The following is a 25,119-nucleotide window of genomic DNA, read 5'->3' on the forward strand; positions in this document are numbered from 1 at the left end:
GGGATTAAAGGCCTCCCATAAATTGGTTAAATCCTGCCTTCCCAGCTTTACCTTCTGCTGTCCACATGAACCATTTCTTTTTTAGCTTAATTGATCCTGACTCAGGCACACATTGCCCTGACTTTTGTCACTTCCATTTATTCATTTGTGCATTTCTTTAAAAGATAGCTTAGTGTTCTTACTCTGTATTAGGCAGAGTAAGAGTGCTGGATGCTATGGCACAAAGATAAATAGAATAATTTCTTGTCTTCTAAGTGTGCATTCCCAGCCCTGCAATATGAGGGCTGGCAGGACAACCCACTATAGTAATGATAATACATATAAGAAGATAATGAGTGCAGTTAGAGGGGTACGGGTGGAATGTGTTGGGACTACACAGAATTGGGGCACTGGGGAATCCCAGAAGGCGACCCAGAGGAAATGATACATAGACAGAGTCTTGAAGGATATTAGGGATTGGCCAGATCCACAAGTGAGTCACAGGCATACCAAGAAGAGGGATTCTCATGTGCAAAAGCCCAGAGGGGCTAGGGAACATACTCTATCTGAAGAGATGGCAGAGTTTGGGATGGCTGCAGTGTGGGTGCCTTGAGCACAGAGGGGAGCATCGAAAGATGAGGCTGGAGATGCAAGTCTGCATGCACTTGGGCACTCCTCCTGTACCCACGCTGCCTTCCTACCCATCCTAGTAGTGCTGCACTCCACTCACCTGAGCGAAAAGGGGTTTTCATGTAGCCTCCTCATACCCTTATTCCCTGTATTCAACATTTAGCACATAATTCTCAGTAATGCCTGATATTTTGTTGTTTTTGTTTTTGTTTTTTGTTTTTTGTTTTTTGTTTTTGTTGCCCAGACTGGTGTGCAGTGGAGCAATCATAGCTCACTGCATCCTTGAACTCCTGGGTTCAAGCAGTCTTCCCACCTCAACCTTCCAAGCAGCTGGGACTATAGATGTTGCACCACCATGCCTGGCTAATTTAAACATTTTTTTTTTTTTTTTTTGTAGTGATAAGGTCTCACTATGTTGCCCAGGCTGGTCTCAAACTGCTGGCCTCGGGTGGTCCTTTCTCCTTGGCTTCCCAAGGTGCTGAGGTTACAGGCATGAGTCACCGTGCCCAGCCCTGATATTTGGGATAATAAGCAATTACTTGGTGATTTAAGAGAAGTTCAAGATTTCACCTGAAGATTTTTTTAGGAAGTTTTTTTATCCCCTACCTTCCCACTCATCTGCCTTAAGTATAGAGAGCAGGATCTCATGTGATACCCTCAGCATTCAGTACGGTGCTTTACACATACTGGTTTTCAGTAAATATCAATATGTTGATATAACCAATTATAGATGCTTAGAAACTTGAAATGTTTGTAATGTCCTATGCTAAATTGATACATAGGTTTTAAGAAAAGCTTTATTTTAAACCATTTTAAGCTTGCTTTGTGAACAATCTTGCTTCTTTTGGGTTATAGAGGGCTCGCAGCTCCTGATGCTGAAATGCTATACATGCAGGAGGTAGAGAGAATGGATGGCTATGGAGAAGAGAGCTACCCTGCTAAGGTAACTGTGGCTCAGTGGCTGGGGTTCTTTAAAGTTAGGCTCACAAATTTGAGAAAATCGTGGGGAAATCCAAGGATGTCCTTATGTGCAAAGGCTGAGGACATGCAAAACTCTGGAAACTTAAAAGCCGAGGTCCTGGTGACCAAAATTTTGTGGCAAAATGCATTCCCATTTTGTGGTTCATACTTTGAAATGGTCTTGAAATAGAGTTCCTAAGGAGGGCCAAACTTTTTCAATTTTTATACATATCTATAAGATCATAGATCTCATTCAGACTTTTGTCTTCCTGCATAGTTACTCTGTAGATCTTCTGAACTTTCTGCATCTGGGAAGCCAGTCCAGGGAACTCTGTAGCAGCAGTTCCTCTGCATCTGCTTCCTGGGTGTTTCTTCTTTTGCTTTCTCCTTTTAGGATAGCCAAGGAAGTGACATATCCATTGGAGCGTGTCTTGAAGGTATCTTTGTGAAACACAAGAATGGAAGGCATCCTGTGGTATTTAGGTATTTTTCTTACCTCTTTTTGTATATTTTCTATGACTCCTGTTGGTGATATATTTTTTTAGTACTTACAGCAGTTAAATTGTTCACAAGTCTATACCAAGGTCTCATTAAAAAATGGAAATAATTCCTTTCCTAGAAAAAAAAATACCATTGGAATGCAACAGTCCTTTTCAGTAAGCCACTTTCTTCAAAACGAAATTTCCAGAATATAATGCCTATAATGACGGCCTATTATAAAATGCTTAAAAATGTGTGACCCTTTTTGTGCCATATGGAGGCCATTCTTTGTTTTGATGTGAATTTTTAATTTGAGCTGTGGTTTCCAGCACTATTTATTGGTTAATTTATTTACTGTGAGACAAGGTCTCACTCTGTTGCCCAGGCTAGAGTACAGTGGTATAGTCACCACTCACTGCAGCCTTGACCTCCCAGGCTGAAGTGATCCTCCCATCCCAGCTTCCTGAGTAGCTAGGACTACAGGCTAATGCCACCATGCCTGGCTCATTTTTGTATTTTTTGTAGAGACAGCTTCGCCATGTTGCCCAGGCTAGTCTCAAACTCTTGGGCTAAGGCTATCTGCCTGCCTCCCAGAGTGCTGGGATTCCAGGGGTGAGCCCACTGTGCCCGGCCTATAGGGCTTTTTCCTATGAAAAATATAGATCTTTGTTTTGACTCTAGTTTTGTACCAAAATTCCTAAAATACCAGTATCTAAGCAAATTTCAATAATTTTTTATAATGTTGGTTTTTTTGCTGATATAAAAAAAGATACTATTCATTTGTGGAAATCTTGGAATGTGAAGAAAGATGGAAAGCATATGTAGCAATGTACTAATAGTAACTGACTCCGAACAATGAAACTACAGGTGATTTTAATTTCCTTTATAGTATTCTGTGTTCTAATTTGTATCTTAAAGATAGTAAGTTGGTCCATATTGTACAATCCCTGCCTTTAATTCCTTAAAATCTGTAATTTGGAAAATCCAAAGTTCATTTCGTAGAAATACTTGCAGTTTTACTCTGAGATTCTATTTACCCAGTTCAGTAAATTGGGTACAGAGTAGTGAAAATTAAAAGTTTATATTGTTTTTACATTTATATTTATTATTTATTTTATTTTATAGAGATGAGGTCTCGCTGTGTTGCCCAGGCTGGTCTCTAACTCCTGGACTCAAGCGATTCTCCCTCTTTGGCCTCCAAAGGTGATGGGATTACAGGCGTGAGCCATGGTGTCCAACCAAAAGCTTATATTGTTTTTATAAGGCAGGAAAACATATTCTATAACTTTTGATTTTTGGTTCCTTCATGTCTACCATTTGTTGAGTGCTTATCATGAGTCAGATAAACTATGCTGAGCATTTTATGTGAATTTTTTTAGTGTAATCTTCATAACACTCTCAGCAGTAGGTATCACCACCTCTTTGCACATGTGATAATTGAGGCTTAGAAAAGTTGTGATTTGTCCATGGTCCCTCAGTTATTAATTGGCATAACTAGGACTATAACTTGGGGTCCTCCACTTTATGTGTGGGCTCTTAATTACTGTATTAAATGCTTTTATTCTCTCCACCCCCTACTCACTGCCAGCATCGCAACACACACATTACTCAAGCTTTCTAAACCACTCCTACCATTTCTTCTTGAGAACTAGTTTTGCCTTTGAAGAGCTTTTTCTCTAAACTGACATCTCCTCCCTCACTTCCTTTGCTTTACTGCCTCTTGAGCCATGAATTCTCCATGGTGATTATGACCTCAGAGAGTACCCATCACTTGGGGAGCAGAACCCCACTTCTAGAATGCATTGCCCTGAGCTGGGTGGCTCCCCTTTGGCAGTTGCTCTCTTGTCCCCACACCACTTATATTAACCCTTCCCAACATGCTGAGTTGGGGGTCAGGGGGAGGAGAGGAAAATTGATCTGTGGCTTCACCTGAAGGGCAGGGCTCTGATGGTGCCCAAAGTGTCACATGGAAACTTGAGGCATCTGCCTGGCTTCCTTTATCACTGGATGGGAATTTTCACAGTTGCCTTACTGTGATGCTAATAATCTTTAGATTTAACAAACACTGAATCACTACTAAGTTGATTTATTTTAATACATTTAAAATAAATCTAATGGAGAAGGATAAAATTTTTTCTTCCATAATTTTTTCTTTTTATGACATTCTGAGATTATGTAATAAAATCAAATATTAACATATAAAAGCTAATATGATAAAATTAGAAAGTATGAGATTTTGAATCGTAGTGATCACTTCCAGAATAGTTCACTCTTTGAGTTCCTGGCATTTCAAATTTATCTTCACCCTGAAGCTTTTCAGAGCACACCTCCCCAACTTTTGTGCCTTATTTTAATACCTGCAGCACTTAAAGGTTCTTACTGGCTTCTGTGTTCTTTCTCCCACCTTTCCCCTCCACCTGTGCTCTTTTTTTTTTTTTTTTTTTTTTTTTTGAGACGGAGTCTCGCTCTGTCGCCCAGGCTGGAGTGCAGTGGCGCGATCTCGGCTCACTACAAGCTCCGCCTCCCGGGTCTACACCATTCTCCTGCCTCAGCCTCCCGAGTAGCTGGGACCACAGGCGCCCGCCATCTCGCCCGGCTAGTTTTTTGTATTTTTAGTAGAGACGGGGTTTCACCGTGTAGACCAGGATGGTCTCGATCTCCTGACCTCGTGATCCACCCGTCTCGGCCTCCCAAAGTGCTGGGATTACAGGCTTGAGCCACCACGCCCGGCCATCACCTGTGCTCTTTTGAGGGAAGCACTGTACTTCACTAATCTTAGTGTCCCTAGGACCGACTGCAATTTCTGGCATTGTTATAATAGGTGTCTTTTATTTTGTTGAATGAGTAAATAAGGCATTGGCAATCAGCTAAGACAGGGATCTTCCATCAAGCAAATCTGACACATGAGAATGATACATTTTACATCTTTTAAATTCTCTTTTCCCTCATTTAGTATACATGAGTTTACCTTTTACAACTAGCTGCTGTCACTTCAATTAGAACATTCATGCTAGCTGATTAAAACCACTGTTTTTTTTTTTTTTTTTTGAGACGGAGTCTCGCTCTGTTGCCCAGGCTGGTATGCAATGGTGCAATCTTGGCTCACTGCAACCTCTGCCTCCTGGGTTCAGACGATTCTTCTGCCTCAGCCTCCTGAGTAGCTGGGATTACAGGTGCCTGCCACCTTGCCTGGCCTTGTTTTTGTAATTTCTTTTTTTTTTTTTTAAGACAGAGTTTTGTTTTTGTTGCCTAGGCTGGAGTGCAATGGTGCTGTCTCAGCTCACTGCAACCTCTGCCTCCTGGGTTCAGAGGAATGATTCTTCTGCCTCAGCCTCCTGAGTAGCTGGGATTACAGGTGCTTGCCACCTCACCTGGCCTAGTTTTTGTAATTTTTTTTTTTTTTAAAGACGGAGTTTCGTTTTTGTTGCCTAGGCTGGAGTGCAATGGTGCTGTCTCAGCTCACTACAACCTCCACCTCCTGGGTTCAAGCAATTCTCCTGCCTCAGCCTCCCAAGTAGCCGGGATTGCAGGTGCCTACCACCACGCCCAGCTAACTTTTTTGTATTAGTAGAGACAGGGTTTCACCATGTTGGCCAGGAGTCTGAAACTCCTGACCTCAGGTGATCCACCTGCCTCGGCCTCCCAAAATGCTGGGATTGCAGGTGTGAGCCACCATGCCTGGCCTAGTTTTTGTATTTTTAATAGAGACAGGGTTTCACCATGTTGGCCAGGCTGGTCTCGTGTTTTTTGTTTTTTGTTTTTCTCAAAAATGTCACCAAATGCTAACTTACACGTCAGGCTTAGGGAAAACTTGTATATTCTATCTCCTTGTTTTGCCCACAGGCACTCACATTGCCGTTCTCTATTTGCTGTTCTTTAGGTGGCATGACATTGCCAACATGTCCCACAACAAGTCCTTTTTTGCATTAGAACTGGCAAATAAAGAGGAGACCATCCAATTTCAAACTGTGAGTAAACATTAGGGGTCTGCATGGAATGTTTTTCCTAAAAGTTAACAAGTTCTACTTCTGCATGCTTGTATGTGTTTGGAGGCAGGGCAGCATTAAAATTACAATATTTCGTAATTGTATAAAACATGCTGTTTTATCATATAGCATTTTGCAAAATGGCAGTTGGCAAAAAATGGCTGCTCAGTAAATGCTGAATGAATGAGTCTTTGGATAACTACTGTCGGATCATGATAACCTTTAAATTAAACCTCAGGGGTTAAGTGGGGGAGAAAGTAAGCATTGATATCTTAAATTTCATGGATAAATGAATAGCTCTGAAGAAATGTTATTTAACAGTTATTTGCTTTTGCTCTCTTGACAAAGGCAATATTGAGTTACTGAGTCATATTTTTGTTTAAAAATGTCTGAGTATATTTGGCAAGAATAAAAGTTGGTATTTTTATAGTTTTTAGATTCCCATGTCATTTTGAAACTGTTTAATATGAGAATCACACTGTTAGAACAGATTGTTTTGTCTTCCTAAGTTAAATCCTACTTGTAGTATTCATACCATGGGCATAGTGTTGGAAAATGAAAGGCTTATAGTGTCCTGAAAGTGACTTTGTCATATGATGTCACCCATTATGTATTTAGACAAACTCTGCATTAAATGTATCAAGTTGTGTGTGTGCTTTCATACTGCTTTATGCCTATTTTGTTTGCTAGGAAGACATGGAAACTGCAAAATACATTTGGAGACTCTGTGTTGCGCGACACAAGTTTTACAGACTAAACCAGTGTAACCTGTAAGTATGTCCTGCTCGTGGAAATTATCAAAAATAATGAATTTAGAAATTGTAATCTTGAGTATACTGTATCATCAAGAAAGACATTTTATCAATTGATATTTTTTTTTTGATCCTGTAGCTATTTTCCTCATTTTAGCTTTGGACCAACTTCTAATAACTACATTGTATGCCTCTAAGATTTATTTCAACTAGTTACGAGAACGGTTCTAATTCTTGAAAGGTAAAAAGGGAATAATATCCTTTATTTGTTTAAATCAATCCTCTGGTCAGCATTTTGAATCATTAAAGATTATTCAGCTTTTCCAGCCACCTGAAGAATTTGTGCCCCTCCTTCCTGGTGTGCATTTTTCTTAGCCTACATGGGTTTTTCACTGTCTGACGGATCAATAAAGCACACGGTGATATTGCACATGTAAAATATTGTCCTTCATCTCTATTCCCCTCCAGCCTCTGCACCATATCTGTGCTTTCCTTAATAGCAGGTTGCCTCAAGAGAGTTGTGTATGCTTGTTTATTTCCTTCCTTCCATCCTGTTTCCCCTAAGCTTCCACCTTACTGACACTGCTTGTTGTGGTGAGGTGACTTTTGTCCAGTGATCATTTTATGAGTTCTTTCACTTGACCGCTCTGCAGTACTGATCCTCCGACAGCTCATTCCATCCTTCCTGAATCCTGCTCTTTGGCTGCCAGGACACCACCTGCTGCTAGGCTTCCTCTTTCTAGACTGTTTCTTCTCAGTCACGTTCGCTGGTTTGGTCCTGAGGCCTTTTCTCCAAATCCGCTCCTCTAGGGGGCTTCTCCTAGCCTGTCCTCCCGCTGAGCTCCTGGTTCAAGTGATTCTCCTGCCTCAGCCTCCCGAGTAGCTGGGATTACAGGCATGTGCCACCACACACCGCTAATTTTGTATTTTCAGTAGAGACAGGGTTTCTTCATGTTGGCCAGGCTGGTCTTGAACTCCCGACCTCAGGTGATCTGCCTGCCTCGGCCTCCCAAAGTGCTGGGATTACAGATGTGAGTCGCCGTGCCCGGCCCTCCCTGAGCTCTTGACTTCTGCACCCTACCGCAAGCATTTAGTTTGCTTAGTCCTCAATACCACTCTGAAAGTTGTGGTGAATATATACTACTGCCTGTGTATTCTGAAGGTACAGCTGGCAGAACTTGCTGATGAATTGGATGTGGTATGAAACCTGACCATTTTTACCACTCGTGCTAGCAGCTTGGTGCTAGCTGCCACTGCTTCTCGTCAGAATATTATGGTAGCCTTCTGACTTTCTTGTTTCTGTGCCTTCACTACCTGTAGCTTATTTTCCATATGTCAGCCAGAATGATCTCATTTTAACCTGAATCAGATCCTGTCACTCTTTTTTTTTTTTTGAGATAAGAGTCTTGCTCTGTTGCCCAGGCTAGAGTGCAATGGCATGATCTTGGCTCACTGCAGCCTCCGCCTCCCGGGTTCAAGTGATTCTCCTGCCTCAGCCTCCTGAGTAGCTAGGACTACAGGTGCGTGCCACCACGCCCAGCTAATTTTTTGTATTTTTAGTAGAGATGGGGTTTCACCATGTTGGCCAGGATGGTCTCAAACTCCTGACCTCGTGATCTACCCACCTCGGCCTCCCAAAGTGCCAGGATTACAGGCATGAGCCACAGCACCCAGCCCAGATCCTGTCACTCTTCTTAACCCTCCTTTGGCATTCCACTTCTTTTTTTAAGTAATTTTTTTAGTTTGTTTTTGAGTCAGCTCTGTCACCCAGGCTAAGTACAGTGGCATGATCATGGCTCACAGCAGCCTCTCAACCTCCTTGGGCTCAGGTGATCCTCCCACCTCCGCCTCCTGAGTAGATGGTTGTGTACCACCACACCTGGTTAATTTTTTGATATTTTTTATAGAGGCGGGATCTCCTTATGTTGTCCAGACTGGTCTCAAACTTCTGGACTTGAGGGATCCTCCTGCCCCGGCTTCCCAAAGTGCTAGACAAGTGTGAGCCACCATGCCTGGCCCCATTTTACTTCTAATAAAAGTATGAAACCATACACAGTGTGGTGCTTGTCTGGTTCCAACCTTGTGTCTTTTATCCTCCTCCTTGCTTGCTCTGTTCCAGCCACAGTGGTATCCTGGCTAGGCTACAGATGTGCCTCGCCCTAGGGGACACTGTCCTTGCTGTTTTCCCAGGTCTCCACCTGCCTTGCTCCCTCATTACAGCCTGCTATCTGCTGTCTGGTCAGATATGACCCTCTTCAGAGGCTGTCCCTGATTGTCCTATGGTACTCCCCTTCCACTACAATCTGTCTCTTTGCCCTCTAACTTTGTTTTGTTCTTTATAGCACTTAGCACCATGTGAATTTCTGTATTTGTTTGTTTGCTTGTTTGCCTATATCCCCTGCCAGCAGGTAAGCTCTACAGCAGTGCATGAGGACAGACATTCTTCCCTGCCTTCAGTGCTATATTCCCCGTGTCAAGCAAGGGCCTGGCTCACTATCGGCCTTAATTAATTTGTTCAACTAATCTGTAGATACAAGTGTTAAGAGCTCTGATTCGAGATGTCTTGGTGCTGGTGCTGTAAGATCCCTTAGGAAAATGGTACCTCACCCAGAACTGCCAAGATAGGAAAGGCTACCCAGCCAAGTGACATCTAAGCTGAGGCCTGAAATGTTTCGTTCAATTCTCACAACCTTTCTTTAAGCTGTCCTCTTGTCCTTGCACCATTTCTGGAGGCGCCTCCTGGAGCTGCCTCCCACTTGGCCCCCCATGCCCTATCTCACCTGTATGCAGTCTTCTAGATAGATAAGCAAAATATGTAGCACTGCTGTTGAAGTTACATGTCAGGAACAAATCTGAGTATGTGCCTCTCACCTGCCCTGTCCTGGCTACAGGATTAAGGGCAGACTCCTCAGGTCCTTCTCTGGACTTAGCTGCCCAAGCCCAGTGGCCTTGGAGTCTGACTCCAGGAAAAAGTCTTTCCTTATCATGTGAATGCTCCCAGCCCAGGCCTTTGCTAAAATGTCCTTCCTTCCCTTCTCTGACAGACTTAGTCATTCTTCAAGATTGAGTTTAAAATACAGCCCCTGTAGACACTACCAAGCATACAGTTTGTATAGTCCTCAATACCACTCTGAAAGTTCTGTTTTTTTCTGTCTTTTGTAACAATGATCTGAATAATTCGTAACAATAATTTAGTAAATGCTTGCTCTATGTCAAGCATTATACTGAGAGCTTTTATTTTCTTTAATCCTTACAGTAACCCTGTTGGGCACAATTATTACTATCCCATTATTGATGAAGGTATGGAGACTTAGAGAAGTGAAATGTCTTGCCCTGCCACACAACTAGTAAGTGGAGCAGCAAGACTCGAGTCTGTGCTCTTAACTGCTGTGCTAGCCTCTTAGAGTAGTTCCTGCCTGCTCTTTTCATGTGGATTTGATCTTTCTCTCTTGTTTGATGGAGCTCCATGAGGGCAGGGTCCCCTCTTCCTCATCTTCGTGTCCCCTATCTGGCAAGGTGCCCGGTGTGTAAGGGCTTAGTGAACGATGGGAGCTGGAGTGTGGCAGTGATGGGAGTCACAGGGGAGAAGAGCCCTTTTGCTCCTTTGTCTCTTCCTTTTATTACAGATTGTAAATGAGGCACGGGGTGGAGGGAAAGTGTAACAAGGGCATTTTGCCCCTTAGTACCAGGAAGGAAGGAGAAAGGCTATGGAAGTGCCTTCTGTCTTGCAGGGTGTGAGAGAAACTCTGGGCAGGAACAACAGTGTAAAGATAACATGCAGAGATGCCCACCCGGACAGGGAGCTGCCCAGTGGTTTGCACGTGTGGCCGAGTCCCTGTCTCTTCTCTGCCTTCCCCTGCACCATGTTTGCATCCGAGTCCCCACCACTGTTCTGGTGATGGGATTTTCGTAAGCACTGACAGGGAGGAGGAACCTGCTTTCTTTCTTTTTTTTTTTTTTTTTTTTTTTTTTTTTTTGAGACGGAGTCTTGCTCTGTCGCCCAGGCTGGAGTTCAGTGGCCGGATCTCAGCTCACTGCAAGCTCCGCCCCCCGGGTTTACGCCATTCTCCTGCCTCAGCCTCCCAAGTAGCTGGGACTACAGGCGCCCGCCACCTCGCCCGGCTATTTTTTTGTATTTTTTAGTAGAGACGGGAGTTTCACCGTATTAGCCAGGATGGTCTCGATCTCCTGACCTCGTGATCCGCCTGTCTCGGCCTCCCAAAGTGCTGGGATTACAGGCTTGAGCCACCGCGCCCGGCCGGAACCTGCTTTCTTTGTAAATGTGGGAACTGGTTTCCGCTAGCTGCCTGGGTGTATTTGCATATGAAAGTGTTCCCCCTGGTGGTGATGTTCAACAGTGCTCGTTGCCTTTGGGGTTCCCCGGGGCTGGCCTGGTTATCCAGCCATATGTGGCATGATTTCTATGCAGAAGTAAGTTCTAAGATTCAAGCAGTAGATAATGCAGTCTGTTGAACCACAGCATTTTCATTTTAAAGACTTTAATAAGTTCATAATATCGAGCCATTATTACCTCAGTTCATTTCTTCTCTGGAAAATAGTGGAGAATCTACAATCTGAATAAACCATAAAACATAATCCCTTTCCATGAGGCATCCATATTGGCTGGTGGTTAGTGCCTTTTTTTTTTTTTTTTTTTTTTTTTTGCAAATTAACAACTTGTAATAAGTAAAAGAGGGAAGAGGGAAAAGCAACAAATGATTGATTATGGTGAATGATTCAGTCTTAGAAATTCAGCTCTAGTTTTTGGAATATTGCTATTTATTGGCAAGTGTGAATAAAACTACATTAATATCATCAGTTGCATATATTATACCTAAATAAGAAACACCTGATTCTTTTCAAAATGGAATAATTATGTTTAAAGGGCTGTTTTCCAAAGTTTGTTTTCAATCTCTATATATCCGATAGATTGTGGCAGTCAATTTCCATGAGCTATTCCTATGTAATTACTTATGATTCATTCTGTAGGGAACTAATAATATTTCATTGTGAGTGTTTGTTTCCCACGTAAAGTAAATGAAGCTTTCAATATTAGCTTTTAAAATTTTGCTTGATAATAAAATGAAAAGAACTTTAATTGTTACGACCATGTTTTAAAGGCTCTCAATATAGACTGTTTAGTCATGTTCCAATATTATGATTCTGAAGTATTGGTAGACTTGTTATCATGGGCCAGATGGGTAAACTAAAGCGTGATAGGCATTTAACAAAACTGCAACTGGCCTGGAACTGGACAGTGGCTTCTGGTTTGGGCTGGGGTGACTAGTGGCCCAGGAGATAGACTCGACTTGCACAGAAAGGGGAACTGTAATCCCAGGATGTCCCCTTCACCTGCAGTCCTGATCTGTAGTTTATTGTTGTTTGGGATGGCCTTATGTGACTCATCTAACCTGGACCCAGATAACTATATTTTAGTATTTATACAATGGCATGATCCAACAGCCTTCCCCCTCCACCCCCTAACAAAGTACCTTAGATAACAGAATGATCGTTATCCAAACCTTAAAAATGTTAGATGGATAACAATCTGTCTTTTAAAAATTATAAAGTGAGGATAATGAGACTTTTATCCTTAATATTCCTTTAGGGTCGAATTGGAAATTAAATGAGATAATAATGCCAACCTGTTAGGTCAGAAATCTGCTTCAAACCCACTCTCTCTCACTCCAAGCCCCAGAACTGGTCATGCTGTAATCAGCTTCCCTGATTTATATAAGAAAAAGGCTGGGAGAGTCGGGGAGTCTTGAGAGGCCCCTTGGTGTAGGGGGCTCCCTTGGCCTTTTCTTTGAGGGAAAGTGAGGATGGTATCCTTGAACCTGCAAAGCCAAGTGATAGAGGGTTCAAGAGACTTTCTCCAGAAGGGAAACGTGTATTTCAGACCGCAGCAGGCCACTCGCTGAGCGCAGTGAGATGACTGGTGAGTGCTCCCTGCAACTCAGGGGTGTCGGTGAACATAGCAGCCAGTGTCCACCTTGGTTCCGGAGACTTTTGTAATCAGGAGACTGACTGGAGTAGGCCCTGCCTGGAAAGGGAAAGGATTTACCCTGTCTTCTTCTTGGCCTACTGCAGGGCTTGAAGAGACTATAGGAAGTCTGGAAGAAGATGGAACAGCCCCTATCCCATTCCAGTCCCCTGAGTCCCAGAAGTGTGGAGAGGACCCAGTAGTTCCCATGGATCCATGTGAAGGAGCAGGGCAGGAAGAGGTGGGAGGGGAGTGGAGGAGCAGCCACAAGGCCAGACAGTGGGACCTCTGGGTATGGGGACATGGACCCCTGGTGGAGCTGAGGAGAGGCAGCGGCTTTTTCTGAGTGGGTTCTTAGATGGATAAAGGTCAGTGTCACCCTAGAAAACCACACATGTCGGCCGGGTGCGGTGATTCATGCCTGTAATCCCAGCACTTTGGGAGGCTGAGGCAGGTGGATTATCTGAGGCCAGGAGTTCAAGACTAGCCTGGCCAACATGGTGAAACCCCATCTCTACTAAAAATGCAAAACTTAGCCAGACATGGTGGCGGGCGCCTATAATCCCAGCTGCTCGGAAGCCTGAGGTAGGAGAATCGCTTGAGCCTGGGAGGTGAAGGTTGCAGTGAGCCAGGATCACACCACTGCACTCCAGCCTGGGTGACCAAGCAAGACCCCGTCTCCAAAAACAAGAAAATCACACATGTCATGGGGATGGAGTGATGCCAGGGCCTCTCCCTCCATCAGTATTCCTTCCCAGTTAGATGGTCTCTGCTGGCTTTGTTCCTCTTGCCCACAATGCCAGGAAGCTACACCTAAGGCGGGGTTTGGTAGGGGGTGAACAGTAGGAGCAGGCATCTCAGAGCCAAGTCAGTGACCTGTAAGCAGCTTGGATGTAGCCCTGGTCTACCCAAGTGTAGGCTGGGAGGAGAGCATTTATTCTTCCTTACCCTTACTATAGTGAGCTCAAAAGGTAAGTCATTGAGACAAACATTTGCTAGGTATTTCCACCATCTAACACTTTTTTTTTTTTTTTTTTTTTAAAGAGATGGGGTCTTACTCTGTCTTCCAGGTTGGAGTGCAGTGGTGTGATCATAGCTCACTGTAACCTCAGACTCCTGGGCTCAAGGGATCCAGTGGCCTCAGCCCTCAGCTTCTGGAGTAGCCAGGATTATAAGCGTGTGCCACCATGCCTGGCTAATTTTTTTTTTTTAGTTTTTTAGAGATGGGGTCTTGCTATGTTGCCCAGGCTGGTCATAAACCCCTGGCCTCAAGCAATCCTTACATCTCAGCCTCCTAAGTACCTGGGATTACAGGAAGGAATCTATTCCTTGAACTATCTATTAGTTTATGAGCTATCAATGGCATTTTTTTTTGTTTGTTTGTCAAAATCTTAACTCCCTTTCATCATATAAGAAAGGAAACTTAAAAAGCAAAATTCAGACGAGGCTTAGAAATATAAGCTCAGCTGTAAATGCTTAGTAATAAGCATCACTTTAGTCCTCACTTGTTAGTCATTCACTTGCTCAGCAAAGGCACCAGGGATACCACATCTTGCCTCCAATGGAGCTTACAGATTAGTTGGGGCTGGGGAGCAGGTTGAATACATGATTGTTAGACACATACACTCAGGAATCCGACAGACCTGCTGGTTCAAATGCCGGTTCTACTACTTGTTTGCCATGTGACCAGGAGCAACTTACTGAACCTACGTATCACTTTCCTTATCTGTAAAATCAGGATAACTGGACCTCCCTTGTGGGGTTGGTGTTCACATTCCACGAGATAATCTCGTACAGTCCTTAGCACAGTTTCAATACGTAATATTGATTTTACTTGGGCTGGCAGCCTGTTTTCTTTCTTTTTTTTTTTTTTTAAAGACACAAGGTCCTAGTGTCCCAGTTTCCCAGGTAGAATATGGTGGGAATTCACAGATGTGATCATAGTGCACTACAGCCATGAACTCCTGGATTCAAGGGATCCTCCCGCCTCAGCCTCCCAAGTCGCTGGGACTACACAGGCATACGCCACCATGCCTGGCTCAGCCTTTTTAATTTTTATTTTGTCTTCTTTGGTGCACAGATTCTAGTGATTTCTTCTCAGTTATTTAGCAGCACCCAGCAACATAGTAACTGCCCAAAACGTTTGGAAACCACAACCAATAGTTACATGGTTTTCTCTTGTCTGCCAAGTTGAGGATAGTTGGTCTCGGAGTAAACTGCATTTATTAGAACAACGCCAAGAAGAAAGAGAAGGTTAGACTATTAGAACTGATGGTGTGGCTGCCTGGGTCAAGCACTTTGGCAGGTACATGCTTTTGTAGTTTGTTTTGTTAGTAGAGCCGGCTACTACAGTGGGCAGTGTTCGCCTCCACACTGGGTGCTGCTGGCAAGAGCGCCAAGATAGCTATCAGTGTGGGAGGGCCGCCCATGTGCTGAAGCTCTGCATCCTTGGGTTTTGTGTTTTATTTTTGCCCCAGGCTGGGCAATTATAGACATGTTGTTGGAGTTCGTTGACAGAGAATTCTGTCGGCAACCCTTGTGAATTTATAGTACTTTAAAAGTTTAAGTTCAGTCCATCTGGACAGTGAGTCTCTGCTAGACTGAACACAATATTCAGAGGACCCAGTTTGCCTAAATCTAGTCCTGACAATGAAGAATAACCAGAGACAAAGTAAATTTCAAGGCTGCAAAAATGCAGTGTCTTCAAATTCTGGGTACTATCTTTTTTTTTTTTTTTTTTTTTTTTTTGAGACGGAGTCTCACTCTGTCTCCCAGGCTGGAGTGCAGTGGCGTGATTTCAGTTCACTGCAACCTCCGCCCCCTTGGTTCAAGCGATTCTCCTGCCCCAGCCTCCTGAGTAGCTGGGATTACAGACGCCTGCCACCATGTCCAGCTAATTTGTGGGCACTAATTTTAAGGAATATATTAATGTGCAGTTAAAGAGTATTTGTTTTTTTGTTTTTTGTTTTAAAACCCAGACACACCACGCAGACTTGTCTCACCAAAATAAATACTGGAAGAATGGAATATCTTTTGGAAAAGAGACATTTATTTTTCATTAACAGCCTGAATACTTTCCAATAACAAGGAATATGAAATTATTTATAAAAGCTAGTAAAAGCAGTTGTAAACACCTGATGTTAAAACTAGTATGTACTAGTTTTCTTTTTATCTCAAGAGTCTTATAAAAATAAGTTAATATTCAGGGTTTTTGAATATACTAGTTTTCAGAGTGTTAAGAGTAATGTTAATTTATGAGACGTGAGGCTTGATATTATGGTAAATTTGCTTAAATGGATTGAATATTCACTTTGTCATGATGGATTTTCTAGTAATTAGTCCTTAGAACACTGTAACCAAAGGTCACAAAATACTTTTTTAATCAGTAATTATATGTTACATAAGTACATGAACCAGGAATAGGTGGTAAAAGGTCTAAGAAAAAGTGCTTTGACAAACTACATGTTATCCACAAAGCCAAGAATTCAAGTGTGTAGGTTCCCAGATCTTGCAGTAAAACCACACAGAAGAAAAAAAAAATCTTGACTGTATTTAAAATCAAGTTACAAATGGGCTTTTCTGTTTCTTGTTCCTTTTTTTACTTTATTGTTTATTTAAAGATAGAACTTACCATGTGAATAGTTTAAAATCTCACATTATCAGATGAGTATTCGTCAGCACTCCCTAATACATTTAGGTGCTTTTTTTTTTTTTTTTTTGACTGGAATCTCGCTCTTGTTGCCCAGGCTGGAGTGCAATGGCGCAATCTCAGCTCACTGCAGCCTCTGCCTCCTGGGTTCAAGTGACTCCCCTGCCTCAGACTCCCGAGTAGCTCGGTATAGGCACCCACCACCACTCCCAGCTAGTTTTTGTATTTTCAGTAGAAACGAGGTTTCACCATATTGGCCAGGCTGGTCTCAAACTCCTGACTTCAGGTGATCCACCTGCCTTGTCCTCTGAAAGTTTGGGATTACAGGTGTGAGCCACTAGGTGTTTTTTAAAAAGTATATTCAAAACAAATCAAAAATTTCTTGCAAAGAAAGATAAATGGGTTTACCATTGGCTCACTGAACCAAATCTTGTGCCTTGCTTTCCTTTGATTCCTTAGAGGAAATGTAGATTTTAAAAATATATATGTTTGAATTTTTTTTTATATTTGAGTTTTTTAAAAGATGGGGTCTTGCTATGTTGTCTGGGCTGGTCTTGAACTCCTGGGCCCAAGATGCTCCCAAGAGGCTGGGACTACAGGAGCATGCTTACTGCACTTGGAAATGTAGTTTCTTGTCACTAAAATTATAAATTCATTTCTTTATTATGTTTGTGGTCTGTGGTTAACAGGCTTTTAATTAAAGGCAGTTCTTACTGCTTGAGGCTTCTGGGTTGACAGTGGATGGTTCCCCAGGAGGAAGGTTGGTGGAGAGATCCAGGGCTCCCCCAATGCACAGGAGAAAACACATTTGCATTTGCACTGAATCCCACTTCTCCTGTGGCAAGTGTGTGGGTGATACAGCCTTGTCTCTTTCCCCACTGCTTATGGCTAATCCAAAGGTTTACTTGGATGGGCCTGGCAAAGATGCTCTGATCCCTTTGTGGGTCCAGGTGATGATACTGTGTGGGGAGCCTGAAACCACAGGGCAGGTTGAGGGGTTGGGGTAGCAGGAAAGGACTGAGAGAGAAACAGGCGCATACCACCACTCCCAGCTATTTTTTTTTGGTTAAAAAAAAACTCCCTTCTTTTCTCTGACTTCATGACTTAGATAGCTTGTCTTTTTTTTTTGCCTTAGAAGATTTATTATTTTACGTTCCTAATCTTGTTTTGGTAGAATTTAAGAGACAATGTGTATGTGCTCTTCTCAGAGACATCCTATTTTATAGGCAAACTCAGACTGTCACAGTGAACCCAATCAGGAGGAGGTCTTCTTCAAGGATGTCTCTGGTAAGAAACAAGGAAAATATGATTGCTTTTGTATTTTAGTGATGTTTTTCCTTAATAAAATATGCTTTCAATACTGTTAATTTTGAGTTTGAACCATAAAAGTGTATTGATATTTCATCATTTTTAACCAAAGAAATGGTGATTTTTTCCCATAGGTCCAATCTAGTATTTATATTATTATATTATACATATTTGAATATTAGGTCTGACCTTAATATTAAGAACTTAAGAGTAATCCTAAGCTGGTATATATTTAAAATATTAGATGACTTTAATAAGATTGATTATAATACATATAAGCTTCTTATGTTCAAATGTTTATACAAGGAAATCTGTATCTATTCCTTCTTGCTCTAAGCTTTTTAGATGCAGATTTTCTTGTGGAGCCTAATGCCCTTGGTATCAGTCATAGGGCTTGGCATTGCCATTTGGGGAAACATAGAAACACTGTGTCTTCATGTTTATTTTCTATATATAATATATTTAATTCCTTCAGAAGTTGTTTTTTTTTTTTTGAGACGGAGTCTCGCTCTGTAGCCTGGGCTGGAGTGCAGTGGCCAGATCTCAGCTCACTGCAAGCTCCACCTCCTGGGTTTACGCCATTCTCCTGCCTCAGCCTCCCGAGTAACTGAGTAACTGGGACTACAGGCGCCCGCCACATCGCCCAGCTAGTTTTTTTGTATTTTTTAGTAGAGATGGGGTTTCACCGTGTTAGCCAGGATGGTCTCGATCTCCTGACCTCGTGATCCACCCGTCTCGGCCTCCCAAAGTGCTGGGATTACAGGCTTGAGCCACCGCGCCCGGACCAGAAGTTTATTTTTAACAGAAAGAATCCAGTGGATAATAACTTTACCTGTATTATATAAGCAATGTGTTTTAACCCTGTGTCCAACTCTCCATTTCTTAGCCTAAACCCCAGCCCTACGTGATGCCTCCCCCACCACAGCTGCACTATAATGGACATTATACAGAACCATATGCTTCTTCCCAAGGTAAAGTACACTGTTTCTGCCATGCCTTATATAGTTATTACTATGGATAAATCTGTGAATGCTTGGAGATTGTGAAACCTGGACAGTTTTTGGCTGAAGTTGCACCCCAAATTGCATCATGATAATAGCTATCCTGGATTCATAAAAGAAGCCAATATATCCAGTTTTTTTTTTTTTTTTTTTTTTTTTTTGAGACAAAGTCTCAATCTGTCACCCAGGCTAGAGTGCAGTGGCGTGTCTCAGCTCACTGCAACATCCACCTACCAGATTCAAGCGATTCTGGTGCCTCAGCTTCCCAAGTAGCTGGGACTACAGGTGCGCCACCATGCCTGGCTAATTTTTGTAATTTTTAGTAGAGATGGGATTTCGCCATGTTGGCCAGACTGGTCTCAAACTCCTGACCTCAGGTGATCCGCCCCCCCCCTCAGCCTCCCAGATTGCTGGGATTACAGGTGTGAGCCACTACATATATTCGGGTTCTTGAATATATGTAAAAAAAATGCAGTATCAAATTTTGATGCGCCACTGATCTCAAATTTGGCCAATGGGAAACTATCAAACTGGTTCCCATGTCCTTTTACCACCACTCTATTAGCCTTTAAGTGCTTCTTTGCTATCTGACAAAGAATTCCCAGGGTTACTTTTCTTCCCCTGCCAGAGGCTTTCCTGTTGTAAAAGTTAAACATGTGACTACTGCAGTTTTCACTTGAGAAGTATAAGGAATTGTATTTGTAACAAACTCCCAAGCTGAAGTTTAAGCAGTGGGGCTATACCAAATGCTAAGGAGGTTTATGCAGATGAGTATTTCCACATCTTAAGAAGCTTATCTTCAACCTGGGCCACAGGGCCAGACCCAGTCTCTATCAAAAAAAAAAAAAAAAACAAACAAAAAAAACTGGGCGTGGTGGTATGCGCCTGTGGTCCTGGCTACTCAGGAGGCTGAGGTGGGAGAATTGCTTAAGCCCAAGGTGGGGGTGGAGGTTGCAGTGAGCCAAGATTGCGCTACTGCATTCCAGCCTGGATGATAGCGGGAGACTATCTCAAATAAAATAAAAAATAAAAAAAAAAAAAACTTAGAATCTGATAGTTGAAGACAGGTGTACAAATAACTTTGTCTTTCTCCCCCGAACCCCTTTTTGTGGAGAATGGGGTCTTGCTATATGTTCAGTCTGGTCTCAATCTCCTGGGCCCAGGCTGTCCTCCTGCCTCTGCCTTTCCAAGTGCTGGGATTATAGGCCTGAGCCACCACTCCTGGCACAAATAACTTGAATATGATAGTTTTTCTGAGACAGCATGTGCAATTACCATGCTCCTCAATGGAAGAAAGACTCATCACATTGGGGAGACTGAGAAGAACTTTCTGTATCTGAAAAGATGGGTGGATTTCGGCAGGTAGAAAGGCAGGGACTTGACTGGGGTTGCTGTTCCTAGTTTTGGGGATAGTGAACGCCATGCTCAGAATGAAGCAGTGCGTGTTTGGAGAGTAGAGTGGTCCAGGTTCCCTCTCGGGTAAGGACCTGGTAGGGAGTGATGCATGAAGGGACCAGAAGGTGGGATGTGACTATTGCTTGTGTCGGCCCTGGTGTAAAGATGAGCGTTTTCATGCAGTGAGGTGGGTAGTAGGGAGGAGGGCTTTGGATGTAGAGCCCGAGAGTGCCCCCCTCGCCATGTTCTTCTATTTCCTCCCTCTCGCGTTCTGCCCTTGTCTGGTACTTGCAATCCTGGCCCCTCCCACTTCCGGGACCTGGCTGTCCTCTGCATTGTGTCTCATTTCGCCCTTCATTCTCTTTCCTCTGTCTATAAACATCCTAATATTGTTTGTTCTCCTCGCTTTAAGTGATGGTTTGAGTGATCTGCTTTCCTTTCTCACTGACTTCTTTTTTTTTTGAGACAGAGTCTCGCTCTGTCACCCAGGCTGGAGTGCAGTGGTGGGGTCTCGACTCACTGCAAGCTCTGCCTCCCAGGTTCACGCTGTTTTCCTGCCTCAGCCTCCCGAGTAGCTGGGACTACAGGCCCCCGCCACCACACATGGCTAATTTTTTTTATTTTTAGTAGAGACAGGGTTTCACCGTGTTAGCCAGGGTGGTCTCGATCTCCTGACCTCGTGTTCTGCCCAACTCAGCCTCCCAAAGTCCTGGGATTACAGGCATGAGCCACCACACCCATCCTTTCTCAATGACTTCTAAGAGTACTCTTTGTGTGCTGCTTCTGCTTGCTGGTTACCACCCACTCTTCTGCCTTTGCCACTCTGTTAAAGCAGCCCTCTCCAAGGCTCCTGGCACCCCCACATCCCCTCACCATCACGTTCAAGCCTTTGTACCTTCTGGAAACTCTCCTTCTGGCATGCTGGGTTTTTCCCTCCTGCTTCCCATCAGTATTGTTTGGTGTGCCCTGCAGGTCTGTCCTGTGGCCTCTTCCTTCCCTCTGTGAGCTTCCCAGGGGTCTCATCCACATTTAACTTTTCTTTTCGGAGACAGAGTTTCGCTCTTGTTGCCCAGGCTAGAGTGCAGTGGTGTGATTTTAGCTCACTGCAACCTCCACCTCCTAGGTTCAAGTGATTTTCCTGCCCCAGCCTCCCAAGTAGCTGGGATTACAGGCATGGCACCACACCCAGCTAATTTTGTATTTTTAGTAGAGATGGGGTTTCTCCATGTTGGTCAGGCTGGTCTTGAACTCCCAGCCTCAGGTGATCTGCCCGCCTCACCTCCCAAAGTGCTGGTGTTACAGGCATGAGCCACCGTGCCTGGCTACAGGATCATTCTTTTGCCTAGTGTTCGAGACTTCACACAATATTCACTGAGCCTGCTCTTCCACCCTTACTTCCCAAGTTATTTTATTCCTCTGTAGCTATCTGACACTCCAGCCACCCCATCTTGCCCGGGGGTGCTCCCTGGCTTTGCCAGTGCTGCTCTGCACCCCCAGGTACCCTTACCCCATGCACCCTTATGTTCACATGCCATCCAGACCGGATAGGCAGGGCTGTGCTGTGCTGAGAAAATATTCCATTCCAAACTCTCAGGGAAGTAATAGTAAGGGTCACCTGTCCATTGCACACTGCACTAGCAGGAGGGCTCTGCCCCCTGGGAGTCTGCAGTAGGAGCTTGAGCTGGAGAGCCTCTTCTCTCTGGAATGTTGTTGGTCAGTGTTGCAGCTGGAAGAGAGCCTGGAAGCTGGCTTTTAACCCTCTGCGCACTTACCCTTGACCATTACTAGTCGCATTGCTGTGCCTGGTATCAAGGGGTGAGGAGGCGTAATCCTGCCTGCTCTGAGAGGTTGAGAGACCTCACTTCTGATGGAAGCTGGACATGCCCACCTCACCCACTTACCCCTCAAGTCCCCTTAACTGCCATGTCTTCTGCGAGGTGGTTCTTGGTTCTCTCTTCCTTGTCCCCATCAACCCAACCCAGGCTGGAAATGATCATTCCTTCCTCTGGACTCCTGTAACCTTTTATCTCTTCTCCCTTCCTTGAATTATGGTGATTTCATGCATACCTTTCCCCTTTTCTTGCCTGTATTCCAACTGTCTTTTTCCCCTTCTATTCTCAGTATATTGCCTTTTCCACATAACAGTCCCATAAATGGCTAGATGGTTTGTGGGGTGCAGAAGCAGGGAGACTAGGTGGATATAGAGCTAGTTCAGACAAGCCTGGGGTAGGGGCCCAAGCTGTGACAGCAGTGAGAAAAGGGGGATTGCAGAGATGGAGCCATGACCAAGCTTTGCATAGACAAGGAAAGCACAGTGACAAGGAAGTGCTATGTGTCAGCAGAAGAATACCATGGAGGTTTGAATGCTATTTCCTCACAGCCTTATGTGCCACCAGAATAAATTGTACCCACCCCATTGTGGCATATTAAGTATCACTTAAATCACTATGGAACTTTTGAAGCACAAAAATAATGCCTTTCAGAGGAAATTGTTATTTGAAGGAGTTGGCTGCTGAGTGTTAGAAATCATCTAGGGTTAGAAATCATCCTCAGTAACAGAAGGCAGGTGAGCTACAAATTGACTAGAAGAAACATGGCCCCTGTCATCCCTGGGCAGGGACACATGCATAGCTATTGTAAGATTAGGTTAAACTGATTCTGTTAGCTGCAGGTCTGGATCTTCCTGAAACATGGGGGCCAGGGCAGGGGGCAGCTGCTGCTGTTTTAATGTGACTCCTCTTGGCTCTGGACACTTTATGGGCTGTGTGGCTGCTGATGACACTGTTGGACCAGAGAAGCTCAGATCTTGCTATACCATTACCCTTTTACAGTCGAAGCTGGTGTATTCATTTGGGAAGAACAATCAATCAAAAATTCCATTAAGGAAATGCTTACAGACAGCCGGTGCTTGAACTGGCTCAGCAGCAGCAAGGCCACATCCCTACCCAGGGAAGAAAGAGTCCCCAGCCCAGTGCCTTGAATGGTATCTCTGCCTCAACTTCCCCAGAGTTCCAAAAAGTCTGCTGGTCTGCTGTGTGTGTGGTTTAAGACAGGGTCTTACTTTGTCACCCAATGAATGCCACCCCTTAAGTAGGCAGAGCCATCCCCATCCTATAGATGAGGAAGCCGAACTCCCAGGGTCACTCAGATAGTGTGGCTAAAGCTAGGTCATTTTAGCATGGATTTTTACAAGCTGTGTTCAAAATGTCCTCAGAGGTAAGGGCCGATCTCAATATTTGGTTGGAGTAATTAATCCAATTAAAAAAAATCTCATTTTGAACTCATTCTTTTTCTAGATAACCTCTTTGTGCCCAACCAGAACGGATACTACTGTCACTCTCAGACAAGCTTGGATAGAGGCCAGATTGACCTCAATGGTCGGATTCGTAACGGCAGTGTCTACAGTGCACACAGCACCAACTCCTTAAATAATCCTCAGCCCTACTTGCAGCCCTCACCCATGTCGTCCAACCCAAGCATCACCGGGAGTGACGTCATGAGGCCTGACTACGTCCCATCCCATCGGCACAGCGCCCTGATACCCCCGTCCTACCGCCCCACCCCAGACTATGAGACTGTGATGAAGCAGCTCAACAGGGGCCTGGTGCATGCGGAACGGCAGAGCCACTCGCTGCGAAACCTCAACATCGGCAGCTCGTACGCCTACAGCAGGCCCGCGGCGCTGGTCTACAGCCAGCCCGAGATCCGCGAGCACGCGCAGCTCCCCTCGCCGCCGACCGCGCACTGCCCGTTCAGCCTGAGCTACAGCTTCCACAGCCCGTCTCCCTACCCCTACCCAGTCGAGCGGCGGCCCGTGGTGGGCGCGGTCAGCGTGCCCGAGCTGACGAACGCGCAGCTGCAGGCGCAGGACTACCCGGCCCCCAACATCATGCGGACGCAGGTGTACCGGCCACCCCCACCTTACCCGCCCCCCAGGCCAGCCAACAGCACGCCCGACCTGTCCCGCCACTTGTACATCAGCAGCAGCAACCCCGACCTCATCACGCGGCGCGTGCACCACTCGGTGCAGACGTTCCAGGAGGACAGCTTGCCCGTGGCGCACTCGCTGCAGGAAGTCAGCGAGCCCCTCACCGCCGCGCGCCACGCGCAGCTGCACAAGCGGAACAGCATCGAGGTGGCCGGGCTTAGCCACTGCCTGGAGGGCCTGCGGCTCAAGGAGCGGACCCTGTCCGCGTCGGCGGCGGAGGTGGTGCCGCGAGTCCTCTCGGCGGGCTCCCAGCCCAGCGTTTTCACGGAGAGAACGAAGCTGGAAGGGCCGGAGGAGGCGGAGGGTTTGAGATACGGCCATGAGAAGTCCCTGTCAGACGCCACCATGCTGATCCACAGCAGCGAGGAGGAAGAGGACGAGGACTTCGAGGAGGAGAGCGGGACCCGGGCGACCCCTGGACGTGCTCGCGAGCCCCGGCCTGGCCTGACCCAGGACCCACCTGGCTGCCCTCGCGCCCTGCTCGCGGGGCCCCTGCACATCCTCGAGCCCAAGGCCCACGTCCCGGACTCAGAGAAGAGGATGATGGACAGTAGTCCCGTCCGCACGACCGCAGAGGCCCAGCGGCCCTGGAGAGATGGGCTGCTGACGCCCTCCATGTCGGAGTCCGACCTCACCACGTCTGGCCGCTACCGAACCCGGAGGGACTCCCTGAAGAAGAGGCCGGTGTCGGACCTCCTCTCTGGAAAGAAGAACATCGTGGAAGGGCTCCCGCCCCTGGGGGTAAGCCACGCAGCGAGCAGTGCCCGGCCAGGGGACCGCGCCTTCGCCCTGGCGGTTCTTTGACTCATCACGTCCCGTGTTTTTCAGCTCCTCTTGTTCTTCTAACGTTCTTCATTCCCCCACGTCACTGTCTTTTTGTCTAATTTTGAACACATTTAAATTTACATATGGAAATCATGGGGATCCACTTGAATTTTAGTGGTTTTATTGGAGATAATTATTATAGATGAAGTGAAAAGGTAAATTCACAGGGCTTTGTCGAAAGGA

General features: G+C 45.0%; 1 protein-coding gene across 1 annotated transcript in view; it reads left to right on the plus strand.

Annotated features, from left to right (window-relative positions):
* PTPN21 (protein tyrosine phosphatase non-receptor type 21) overlaps positions 1-25,119 on the plus strand; it is an 89,224-nt gene that overhangs the window by 46,969 nt on the left and 17,136 nt on the right. The window contains exons 6-12 of the mRNA XM_023205395.1: positions 1,465-1,552; positions 1,964-2,052; positions 5,930-6,017; positions 6,726-6,805; positions 17,646-17,706; positions 18,614-18,698; positions 23,420-24,852. Of these exons, the coding sequence (XP_023061163.1) occupies positions 1,465-1,552; positions 1,964-2,052; positions 5,930-6,017; positions 6,726-6,805; positions 17,646-17,706; positions 18,614-18,698; positions 23,420-24,852 (1,924 nt within the window). The remainder of the gene's footprint in view (positions 1-1,464; positions 1,553-1,963; positions 2,053-5,929; positions 6,018-6,725; positions 6,806-17,645; positions 17,707-18,613; positions 18,699-23,419; positions 24,853-25,119) is intronic.

This window comes from Piliocolobus tephrosceles, chromosome 6 (genome assembly GCF_002776525.5).
Source record: "Piliocolobus tephrosceles isolate RC106 chromosome 6, ASM277652v3, whole genome shotgun sequence".
Classification (NCBI taxonomy): Eukaryota; Metazoa; Chordata; class Mammalia; order Primates; family Cercopithecidae; genus Piliocolobus; species Piliocolobus tephrosceles.